The 13,010-nt window shown below is 30.7% G+C and overlaps 1 protein-coding gene across 1 annotated transcript; it reads right to left on the reverse strand.

Annotated features, from left to right (window-relative positions):
- Positions 1–5,990: 5,990 nt before the first annotated feature.
- LOC136973015 (uncharacterized) lies at positions 5,991–11,135 on the reverse strand. The gene is made up of 4 exons (XM_067267702.1): positions 10,895–11,135; positions 9,647–9,915; positions 6,070–6,313; positions 5,991–6,017 (listed from the first exon to the last, which is right to left on the reverse strand). The coding sequence occupies exons 1-4, from the start codon at positions 11,027–11,029 to the stop codon at positions 5,991–5,993; spliced, it is 675 nt and encodes a 224-aa protein (XP_067123803.1). The 5' UTR covers positions 11,030–11,135.
- Between the last annotated feature and the right edge of the window lie 1,875 nt (positions 11,136–13,010).

Genomic DNA, 13,010 nt, shown 5'->3' on the forward strand with positions numbered 1-13,010 from the left:
AAAATAAATTTCTTTTCTATAACAATTATGTTACAGAAAAGAAGAAAAATATGATATAACAGAGGAGAAAGGAATAGTATATTCATTTGATTGTAATTGTATTCCAAAGAAAACATATATAGGAGAAACTAAAAGAAAATTAAAAATAAGATTAAGTGAACATATCAAAGCAATCAAAGGAAACTATGCAAATTCAGCAGTAGCTGACCACTGTAATACAGAAGGTTGTGCAATTGATCTAAATACGGTAAAAATCAGGGAAAAAAATCAATTATAAAAGACAACTGTATGAGCATTTAAATATAATTAAGCAAACTAATAAAATGAATAACAACAATGGTAGAGAGATCCACCAATCATGGTTACTAGCATTATAAGAAGCGGGAGGAAGAAGTATAAAAGATGTGATTGGAATGTATTAGAATCGAAATTAAGTAGAAACTAATAAACAAAAAGAAGTAATTTAATGGGGATAATAATATTTTAGGTAATAATTAAATTTATCGTTCTAAATTAATTTTAATGTACAAAAATTAGGAATGTGTAAAATGGTATGGTTGCTGTGGATCATGAGTTTAAGCGGAAATGTAGAGATGATCGGAAATACAGTATTGTAAGAATTTTTAAATTTATCTCTGGAAATGTTTGTGTTTTTAACTAATTTTAGTTATAATTGTACCAAGAAAAGTTTTTATTGTTAATTGTAGAAAGTGTCGTTTAAAAGCCTGCTGAAGAAGGACGAACAAGTCGAAACACATGTTTAAAGTGTATGTGTTCGGGTGAACTAAATAAAAAACATTATTTTTGATCTGTAAGACTAAATATCTGCATCCATAATTTCCAGTGTAATAAGTCCTGTTAATATATAGAAAGTACTAGTATACAAAATAAATTTTAAATAAGTTTAATAAATTATTTGCTTTCCTGACATAACTTGCTGATGATGCAGTTGAAAATTCATCAAATTTTTATTCTGATGTGTATCAACATGTTGTAGAAATGGCATAAATAGTTAGTACATTTAAAGTATTTTTTCATACTTTATAAAATTGTTATGCATTGTTTCGTGTACTGTACTGCAATCACGCTGTACAGGAAGAACTCTGTTGAAACCCTGAGTTAGGCTCACAGGAAAACGGGTGTCGACACGCCATTTTAAAATGCGTGTATTTTTTATCTATTAAATGCTAAAAAATAATGTCCTCAGTAGCTTCCTTCAAAGTACTGAAGATCGCACTGAAAAAATTTCAAACTTGTACGAAAAAAATTTTTACACGAAGCCATGCTGAAGTTTTAAAGTAACCGTGGTACCCCGCACGACTTACGGGGGAAGTTTAATTAGCGCGATTAACCAAGGGGGTGAAACTGAGTTAGGGTGCTGAAAAACGCTCATTGCTTGATATTGGGTCAGTCATGATAGAAATGACCTATTGGAGCACAGAAGGCGTATAAACAGGATTTTCAAACCCGATTAACGGCAAAAAGGTCTCGCAAAGACTTATCATTTAAAGTTTGAAAAGCAGAGTTTCCCGGGAATATTTATTGCTAAACGGTTTTGAAAACATGTTTGTTTATCTATATATTGTCAAACAATTTTTCATTAGCAAATTAGAAGTGAAGAAACGATTAAAACAAGTTATTTTATGGCGGTTGTATACATAATTCGAAGTGGTAATCTGAGGGAGCATGGTATTTCGTGGGAATTTTTCAGAAATTGTTTTCACAAGTGTATCTAATAAGAGACGAAGAAATTAACCAATTAAAGTGTAAAAGAAGTTTACTATCAATGTTATCTGCCAATAATCTGCCTTTGTACCTCTAGTTGCTGTAGAATTTTAGCGGTGTATTTTTAAAAATACTGAAATATTTTTGGCCCAGAGTTTGGAACAAAGCATTTATTGGTTGCAATAGTAAAAACACACATACAAGCTATCTGACAAAAATCAGAGCTTAGATAGCAACAGACTTGTTTACAGTTCGTAAAAAATGCTTCTAAAGTTGACAATTTTTCCTGAAAAATTTCTAAAACGTCATACTTTTTGTTTTCGTTACAAATAATTAAAATCGAAATATTTTGAGTAGTTTTGTTGATTAGCACTTCAAAAACATATTCCCACAAACACCTAACATCACAAAACCACGAAAAATACTATGATTTTTACAAAATTGATTTTTGAAACTTGCTAAAAAATGTTCCCAGTGCGCCAAGCACCGCGAGAGGGCGCTGATGCGCCTAACCCAGTTTATTAAATGTTCAACAAATTCCACAAAGTAATGTTGGTCATTGCATTAATGATAGACAGATGTTTTCAATAAAATCTCAAAAAAATGTGCAATTAAACTGTAATGGATAGGTTTGTAAACAAAAATATAAACAGTGTCAATTTTTCTAATTTGATTTAAGGGAGGTCTGGTTATAAACCACATGCAAGTGTGGTAAAAACTGAGCAGTAAACAAGTGTGTGACTACCCACATCGCATGTCAAAAAACATAGAAATAATCTTCACCCGCATTCAAGTCAATCGAACTTGGATGAAAGCTGTTCCCGAGCTAGAGTCGATTAAAGCTGAGGAAGAGTCGTGATTGGTCAAAGGTTTCAGTCCAGAAAGACTTTCAATTGGAGTCGAGCGAGAAAAAAGGGTGGGAAAAAGGCTTGGGAATAGTATCACGAAGGTCTCAGACACTTGATTGGCCCACTGAGAATAGAGAAAAGGAGAAAGCGAGAGAGCATACTCATTTGGAAATTACGCACAGGTACAGGTAAGTGCAGAGACCTGACGAACAGTGCAGATAGAGCCAATGACCGAGATCTTTCATGAACGTAATCGTTTTCCTAGGGGCATCAGGAAATACGAAGCATCACGCTTTGTACGTTCATGTATTTTTAATCTGTATAATTTGTATATAAAATGTATATACTGAACTCTCCTGATTGTGTAGGTGAACTGCCAGCAGACCTATATCTAGAATATTTCAAACCGTGTTTAACCTGATAAATCAACTTGAGGAAACGAAGTTTAGAAGGGGGGAAGGAAATTCACTTATTCATAAATTTTAGCTTATTTACAAAATTTACTTTAGGGAACTTCCTGGTGTTTTCTTTCTCAGTTGCACTATAAACCAAAAAATAAAATTACAACTTTAAAATAAATATCTAACGAAATCTTTAAAAGTTAAATGATTTACAATTTTAAAAAGTTGCAACGAGTTTTCGCAATTTCCTTGCTATTATGAAAATATATTTAAATAATTTTTATATTTTTAATCATACTGAATAAAATGTTGTGTGAGGTGGCATCTGTTATGTGCTTTTATTGTAAACCACTTAAAATATAATTATTATGAAATTATAAAAAACCTAATTTTGAGGGCAGTGTTAAGTATTATGTATAAAAAATTTACATGATAATAACGAATAAATAATTGCTTAGTTTCATTCTACTGTTTCTTCGTATCCTTGACAATCTCAGAACAATATAAAGATTAATAAGAACACAAAATTTTTCACGTTAGCTTGTTTGCAAGGAGAATGATGCTACGAAGTTTCAGTTGTAAACGATCCAAAAGATAGATGGAGGGTGATATCTCGCGTAAACTTGGACTTAATGAGGATTTCACCTGCTATTGGCATTGACAAATTTTTATGAAACTCATTTCAAAATTAAATCTTTCTCCATTTTATAATAATTAAAAATATTAAAAGTTTTAATTAAAATATCATAACAGATAGCACTACAGACTCAGTTTCAAATAATACCGGAAAAGTTAAGCAACTTGTTGCTAGATTTTTGATTTTTCAGTTGACAGTATTAAACCACCAGAAACGTAATATAATTGTTTTATTGGCTTAGTGTCTGGAGTACATATGAAAAATTGAAGATATATATTTTTTAATATCGATATAAGAAGCGTATACAATCGAACTTCCAAATAATATACATCCGAACTCAGCGGCCATTAAACGTTTTTTCTTGAAGAAAAACGCATACAATTAACATCTAAGTATGCCGTGAATTTCAAATAATAGCCATGTTGTACATCTTCTCATGTCTCGTATATTGGGCAAGAGCTACTAGGCTATGCAGTGCCGTGGTAAGTTGTGACGTGCATTCGCGATCTTTCGTAGTTAGTAATAATATATTAATATACTTGTTTATACTGAAGGAATAATGCTTTCCGGGAAGTCTGTTAAAAGTAACTGGCCCCTATTCAGGCGTTACACACGTGGAGAAAACCCGGAAAACTCCACGTGGCCAGCTAGTCATGGTGAGGAGAGAACTCACGACCGAACTGCCAGTGTTCATAAACCGAACCGCTTGGCCATGTTGTAGTTTGTTGTCAGTGGCCATTATTCAAAAATGTAACTGTATTTACAATTAAATTTTTAGTACATTTAATATAAGTACACATTAGTAAGTAAGAAATAAAATATACATTTTTCTTTATAGTTACAACACTTGCAAATACACAAGGTTAATACATTTGTTAATAAATATTTGGGCTTATATAAATTCTTTCACAATTATTGTAATATCTGTTATAAACTATTTGCAAAAGTGATGTTTAATAAGTAGCTGTGAAAACTATTGTCAACGATAGCAAAATATGTATGCTTTCTGTTCGGTTACATTAGCGTTTCAATCAATCTGATGATGATGCAACGTAGGCTGTACATTTTACCATTACAACTATCTTAGTCGCATCAGGAAGTGCAACCGAAGAAGACATTGTGTATCTTGTTATAAATTTATACATTGGTAGAATATTTTAAACTTTTCATTATTTTCTATTTTTATTGTAGCGTATAAAGTGCAAAAGTAAGTAAAATCTTTTTAAATAAAATACACGTTGTGCTAATCCGGCATTCACTCTAGTCTAATGTGATCTGTTATGAGTTTTCATTTCTATGATCATGGTACTTGTATCCCTGTCTTTCCGTTTATTATGGTTTCGTTTATGCATGTTGCATTGTTTTTAAGTGTATCATTTTATTTGCCTCTTGCCATCAAAAAGAATCTAGAATCTTTGAAAATCTTTCTCAGTCTACGAATGAGACAACCGTATTTCAGTCCGCACGCCACGTATTAACCACTATTAGAATGCTTTGATTAGAATAAATGCAGAAAAGCTTTTTTTACGAAAATGATAAATGAAAAGGATTGAAAAACAGATTTCATAAATAAAAAACGCATAATACATGACATGCCATATAATTTCTTCTGACCTGCCACTTTTGGCATGTGTGACCTAAATTTGCCACATTTGTTGTGTACTAAAGACCAAGAAGTTGTGTCACTCAAAGCCTTTAGTTATCTTTATGCATATTTACTCTCGGTTATCCGACACCTTCGGAAATATGTTTTGTCAGTTTAAGCAATAGCCAGATTACAGACAGTGCATTGTACAGTATATGTCTTTGTTAGCGTTTCCTCACTAATAATTTCTTGATCAATATCATTAATTTTTAAGTATAATACTTTATTTTTCTACTTATTTCCGTTAAACTGACGCCAATAATATAATAAAATCATAACTTATCAGTTCTCGTATAAGTTCAAATTTTAAAAATTTGAATATATATATAAAATTATATCATGGATATGTAGGATGTCTATAAACAGTCTTATTTTAAACAATTTGTACTGTTATCTATTAGATACAAACAGGTGCATCAAATATCAGCTGTAATAAAAGCCATTGAAATTTTTTTTTCTAGAGCTGTGTCTTACTATATGAATGCAGGCAATACAACTAAAATGATTTCGTGATGTTACCTTGCAAAACCTTGATTTAATCTAATGTTATTACATAAACAACATTATACTACTTCTTTCATGGTACATGCCCTAATCGTGAATGCAAATTGAAGCAACATACTCAAACACTTAACTGTTAATTGCTAAAACTCTTTTATATCACATTTTATGTGTATGAGTATTGTTATTCAAAACAGCAAGAATATAATTGAAGTGTTAATAAAAACATAAATCTACTTTAACAAATTCAGCATTATTACCTAAATTTTCAAATATGATTAAATATTAATTACTAATATTGAATGGCCTCACTCTGCATTTTTTTCTAATCTTTTTTAACTTGTTTACTAGAATTTCTGTAAGAAATACTACAAAAGAGATCAAATATCCTGCAACTAATAAATAGAGTAGACCCATAATATCGTCCATGTCTAGAGGTTCTTCATTATTGGTATCAATTGTATGCTCATTGTAGAAGACGTCGCTTCTTGCTTTTTCATCGAGAATATTTCTGTGAATTTTCTCAGGTAATCCACTTTGTGCAATAAGATTTACCCTGTTAAATATAAATATTTAGAATTAAATTCCTGTATATATAGAGTAAATTACTTGAATTTTGCAATATATTATAGATATTTGTGTTACCTAAATTATTCGAAAACTATGATTACCATGGAATTGTGATTGTAAAACGAGTTGTACTCATCAGTTGCACTATTTATTAAATGGAAACATTAAATAAAGAAGTTATTCACATACCTTGAAAATTACACTAATCTCATAATTTAAAATATACAGTATTGAATTTCAACTATTAATCGTCATTTTTAAACATTTTAATACAGTTGTTTTCTTATTTGTCATCAAGCGATTACGTGAAAATTTAAAATATTTTCTTATAAATTTAATAAATTTTATGTAAAATTTAGAAAAATGTTAACTACATGTCTTAAAGTGTGTTCAGTTTTATGAAGTGTCACCAATTGTCAATAGCTAAGTGGATAAAACTACTGAAGAATAGTAATTAGACACAGCTTCACACTTAATCAGAAGAATACCTAAATGAAATTTCGCAAATTATATTCCAAGTGTTTGAGATTTGAAAAAAAGCCTATAAAAATTAGGAAAATTAAATATACATTTTGAATTTTCCTAGTTTTATTACCTATTATAATCTCATGACTGTATTTGTTTAGCATGGTATAATTTTATTTTAGTATAAAAATGAAAACTGTTTTATAGGTTCTACTTACAAAAAAAAAACAATATGCTGTTAGAGGAAAAAAAGAGATACAGTGTTTTTCTTGATCTATTACACAAAATATAAAATATCAATAACTAGCAGATAGGCCCGGCGTTGCTCGGGCAAAAGTAACGATAGCGAAGATTAAGATTATTACGTTATAGTCACAGAAGAAAAAGAGTAATTTCATCAACAAACTAAATATTTCTAAAGAAAAGTCGAATTTGAAAATCGAATATTCTAATATTGTTCGATTTTCACGACGTGTTCTGATTATATCGTTCGATTTTCATCCAATGTTCTAAAGAAGAAAAGTCGAGAAAAACCGAACTAATCTGTTTAAATTTGAAAATCGAATATGCTCTAACATATTACTCTATTTCTTTTTTTCCTCCAGCGCCAGTAAATCTTGCACGTCGCTTTCTCTTGTTCTCCATTGTTACTTAACACTTCCATTGTTGATAGAAGTGTTAAGCCTTAATCCTGTCCCTCTCCCGTGGAGAAGAATTCCGAAAAATCCCTTCTTAGTGTGCGTTCTCGTGACGTATCCTAACTGTGTACCAAATTTCAACTTACAACCCTTACCGTTTGGGCTCTGCACTGATTATTATTATTATTATTATCAACTCGTCTCGATTATATATATAGATTATTTAAAATACGAAACTATAAATAATTCATAGTTAGATGGTAAATGAAACTTCTGCAAGCTAGGAATTTGAAAATAAATTTGATTTAAAAAACCAGACATTTAAATTATGTAAAATCGCAATATTTATGTGTTATAAATATTTTATATTTGTATATAAAAGTTATAAAATTTTTATGTACATTAGTTCATACAGGGTGTTTTTTTATCTTGAGACAATGAATTAATTTACTTGGATCTCATTAATTTAAATCAAAATAATTGTGATCTCTGACCTGGACCATAAGGTCAAAGGTATATCTGGTTGTGAATTTTCCTGCTTTTTCCAGCGCCGGAGTCAAAAATATGTGTTCCCATAGAAAAACTGACTTAACCTGAAATGACTTTGAAGGTCAAGGTGTAGGTAACATTTAAGGTCACCAATTCTCTGGGCCTTCGAAACCCTACAACTTTTCTACATACCTTTTTCTCAAAATAATGACATCCAAGTAAGTTATTTCATTGTCTCATAATAATAAAAAAAAAAACATTTATACATGACTTCAACATCTGTGGTGTTTGACATTTGCAAAACGTTTTGGTATCAATCCCTCTCATATACCGAGGGAGAATGCAGTTCATTTCGATCGTTAATATCAATATTTCATAATTTATACACAAGTTACAAATACAAAGTAATGCCTTTGGAAGGAAATAATTGAAAGTCGTATAAATGTATAAATTTAACATTTTTCGCATCGATAACCAAACGCAAAAGTTTTGTCGCATATTATTGTCACGAGACAAAATGGAACAAAATCGAACATTGTTAAATGCATATTGTTTTGCTATATACGAGAGTATGTTGTTCACAGCATTATCATATACTGTACATTGTATACGTTTTCAGGTAAGTGAACTGACGTGGCTATAATTTGGCTGTGGAAAAGCGGCGGATACATCGTGAATATATTTCTGCTGAGAGAGTGTCTTTGTAGCATTAGAGCAAGAAGTGTGCTTGCCATCCATGTAGATCTTGTGAGATTTTTGTAGTTAACAATGAAGTTGTTGTTGTTAAAACCTTAGATTAATTATGGATACAAAAACTCTAACATGCGAAAATAATACAACATGAAAAAGGCGTTGACACGTTGCATATGGCAGACTCAACTTTGACGCAATCATCATAGTTTATTCATCTCTATGCATTAACACAGTTGAATTGCTGGATTTTTCCCCAAACAAACTTGTGATCACCGGTGTTTAGTTTTAAAATCCACGTTGTTTTTTCAAATTGCAATCCATCGCATTATAAAAATATTCTTAGTCGTTTAAACATAATAAAACGCGTTTTGAAGAGCAATCGCAGTTTAGTACCGAATGATACAATTAGAACGTTGTTCGAGAGTTATTTCCATTTGCAATTTTGTCACGTGATAAAACTACGAAATAAAACCTTCGCCTTTTTCCTTCAGTTATAGCAAAATTTTTATTTAATTTCGCTAAGACGTTTATTACGACACAATTTTCAACTGCATATACACAGAGTCTGTGTATAGAAAAAATCAACTTGTCTATTGATGTGAGCATCAGACACTGATCGCTTAATTGCAGGCATGTTACTTCCGGTTTCTTCTTTATTTGTTAAACAGCCATCGCTATATTAAGCAGTCATATGAAAGCTTCACGTTCAGGTATTGCAATACCACGAAGTTCGCTATAGTATTTGTTACAGTTATGACCGATTAGATTTATTGCACGCTATAGACAATTGACAGAACTGAAAACCTGTTCTGTCAGCTAATGATAGAAAATAAAATACATATTACTTATTACCAAATACATTAAGCTAAAGGGCTAACATCATAAGGGATTGTGCTGATAGAATTAGTTGAAATGTCACGCCTGACGTTGATCTCTAGTCCACTCTTACTACAGACAGACCATAACTATCAATGTTCAGTGGCATTGAATACTGGTAATTTGTGAGTGATAAGAAACAGATTTTTCATACTTACGTTTTAGAGATTTCAACAGCATAATTTACTTTGACTAAATTCATTTGTATGAAGTGGAATTTCGTAAAAAGTATATCATCTGAAACAAAGACGTTTTCTTTTTCTCTTCTGGTCATGCTCAATTCAATTCCCTGTCTTGTTGCTAGCACAGCGTGAGTTCCTTTAAGTACTTTTTCAATTGGGTGCCAACCCCACTCCTTATGCTTCTTGATATTTTCATGAAAAATTTCGATCACATCATTTTTAATTATTGTCCTCTTGAACAACGTCTACAAATATATGAATAAACGAAGTTTGTGTCATTTAAAATACATACAGTTTTAATATTTTTAATGAAAAAAAACTAACGATTGGTACTTAGTAATGTTTTAAAAATTATGTAGAAACGTATCTAATTGTAATTATTTTAAAGATATGTTATTCATTTCAATAATGAACTAACTGTATCCGTTATTTTGAACGATTTTCTAGCGGTGGGGGATGCCACCGGGAAGTCTTTTTAAGGGTAACTGGTCTCTATTCAGGCGTTACAGACGTGGAGAAAACCCGGGTAACTCCACGTAGGCAGCATGTTTTGCCGAGGCGCAAACCCACGATCGAACGTCTAGTGTTCAGGAAACGGAACCGCATGGCCACTGAAGAATTTAAGGGTAAAATTAGGAATACGGCCTCATATATAGCTGGCCTTGCATCCGCGATGTTTATTTACATAATGCAGAAATATCCGAATTATTTTTTCATTAGTAATGCACATGATATATAATTAATTTACACTCATGATAAATTTTCATTTGTTTAATCGCCTTGATTGTACCTCAATACATATCTGAATATTAATTAAATTATTAGTTCGCATTTTATTGTATAAACTATAATATATCGCACATGATAATGATCTAGGAGATTATCCGATTATGTAGACCACATCCTTTTCCTGTCCAGCAAGAAATGAAGTTCATTTGCCACGCAAATATTAACATCAATTTTTTTTTAAAATCTATCTTTATTATTATAACGTGAATAACAATTCTCGATAATTTGAACATTTATAAAGTTCAGTTATTATTCTCTTGTTTAAAACTCCAATATTCACCATTCATAGTAATGTAATTAAACTATATTTTCCCTTTTCTTAATCGCTAATTCTAATACTAAATTCACACACAATATTATATTATACATTTATTTTTGAACTACTCTGTATTTTAAAATTATAGCTATAACTGTTTTCAATAAAATGATTCTTACTTGTATTAAACATAGATCAAAATAACGACATTCATCGCTGTATCTAAAGAAAGTTATGTTGTATCGTTCTGCTTTCACTGATTGAATTAATTCTTGAAATGTCTGAGGAATGGCCTCAGTTCCAGGATTAACCATGAAAGATCGTAAAGTGCCGACATACGCAGATGTCAGAACAAATGCAATCAGGATCCAACTGCCAATTAGGATACGAAAGGTGATTAGAAAATAACGATCCACATTTGTATCTGAAAAGTAAAAATGATTACTTTTATTTTTCTATTTCTAATTATAATTAGAAATAGAAATTGTAAATTAAAAATTTACGAAAAGAATAAAAATGTTTTAGTTTTAGCCATTATCGATTTCTTATTTAATAAGAATACATTATTTTTGTAAGTGGCATGTGTAAGCAATCGGAGCAATCGCGCAGAAAAAACTGGGTAAAAAGTTCAATTTACTAAAACAGTCTTTCTGTACCTAAATACATGCCAATGATTTTGCAGATTTCTTCTAAAAAATAAAGGAAATTAAACCTTTAAACTTACAGATGTAAACATACATATGACACTAGTTGTCATCACCTGATATTAAAAACCGTGAATTATAACATACAGAAAATAATTTTACTCCTACACATTATTTCCGTGAAATATTCGTTCTGCGAGAATTGACATCATAAAACAGTACAATAACACTCACCTTGTCGAACAAAGTTTCTGAATATAATCCAAAATAAAGTGGAAAATTTTGGCATTTCCTTGTTGCTATACTCATTCTCTTTCTTCATTATTCCATAGGAAGTTAACAAAATGACAAAAATAGAAAAAGGAATACAAATCCAAATCTGAAATGCAAAATTTTCATAATTATTTTGTATTTTTCGAAATATCAGTGTTTTTTTAATACAGTCAAACCTTCCATAACGACCATCTGTAAATCCAGGATTTTGGTCATGAGTGTTTTGTTGTATATAAAATTACCCTCCAAAAATACAACTGGATACAAAGTTTTCATGTTCCTTTGAGTGGCCATTGTCGAGAGGTCTTAGAGTATATAATTTTAAACAGTTTAAAACTATTAAAAGCTAAATCGTTGGCATCTTTGCTGTGGTTAAAAAATTGAAATTTCCAATTTCTTCATTACATATAGTAAAAATACGTTTGATTTCGTTTGACATGCGATGTGTTGTAGCCCAGTATTGGCCAAATAGATGACAAAACTGAAACCTTTTAGTTGGGTTCGAGTTTGTGTTTTGCCAACGATCTAGCTGCATGGTTTTTCCTAACTTTCTTCTAATATCTGATGCATTTCCATATTTATGTGTTAAATAATGCATAACTGTCTCCCCGAAAGCATATTTCCTTTGTCAGATGGTTCTCGTGTTGCATTGCGTTATACTACCAATTAGTCAATATTTTGTCTGTTATGTTATGAAATGTGTGATAATTTTTTTTTCTTTTAAATTTCGAGTCGTATCGTAAAACATGTTTTTGGTGTACAGAGAAAAATAATGATTTTTGAATATTACCATTACATCGAAGGGTTTCACCAAGATAAAGGCTTTATCTAAAGGTCTTGCAGCACGTATTGCAAATGTAGTTGGAATATGATTTATAGAAGAAGAGTAAGACATGTAAGTTTTTCGAAGATTACCGCCATGGATAGCAATGTCTGCCTAGTAAATAAAATTAAATTACTCAAATACATATTAAAACTTTACAGTTGCTGGATATAGATTTATTACATCGTCTATGTATGTTGTGGGCATGAACCTGAAACGAAACAAATAAAATGAATCTATCAAAACTATATATGATTCATTTATACTCTATAAAAAATCATACCTGACATGAAGAACATCTGCTAATAGGTCAATATATCTTCGAATAAATGGTTTATTCCTCTCTCTGTTATTTTCCTGAAAAAAATTTATAATTATTGTATAATTTCAATATTATTTATTGTATGTATACAGTTTAAATTTTACTCTAAATGTCTAATAGTTCGAGGCAGAAAGCAAATTGAAACTAAATGCAGAATTATTCGATTTTCAAAATATTTGGAAGTATGAGCCTTTAAGGATTCAACCTATTCGTTATAGGAGATTTTATGTATT

Source organism: Centruroides vittatus, unplaced genomic scaffold (genome assembly GCF_030686945.1).
Source record: "Centruroides vittatus isolate TY-2023 unplaced genomic scaffold, ASM3068694v2 contig_3074, whole genome shotgun sequence".
In the NCBI taxonomy this organism is placed as follows: Eukaryota; Metazoa; Arthropoda; class Arachnida; order Scorpiones; family Buthidae; genus Centruroides; species Centruroides vittatus.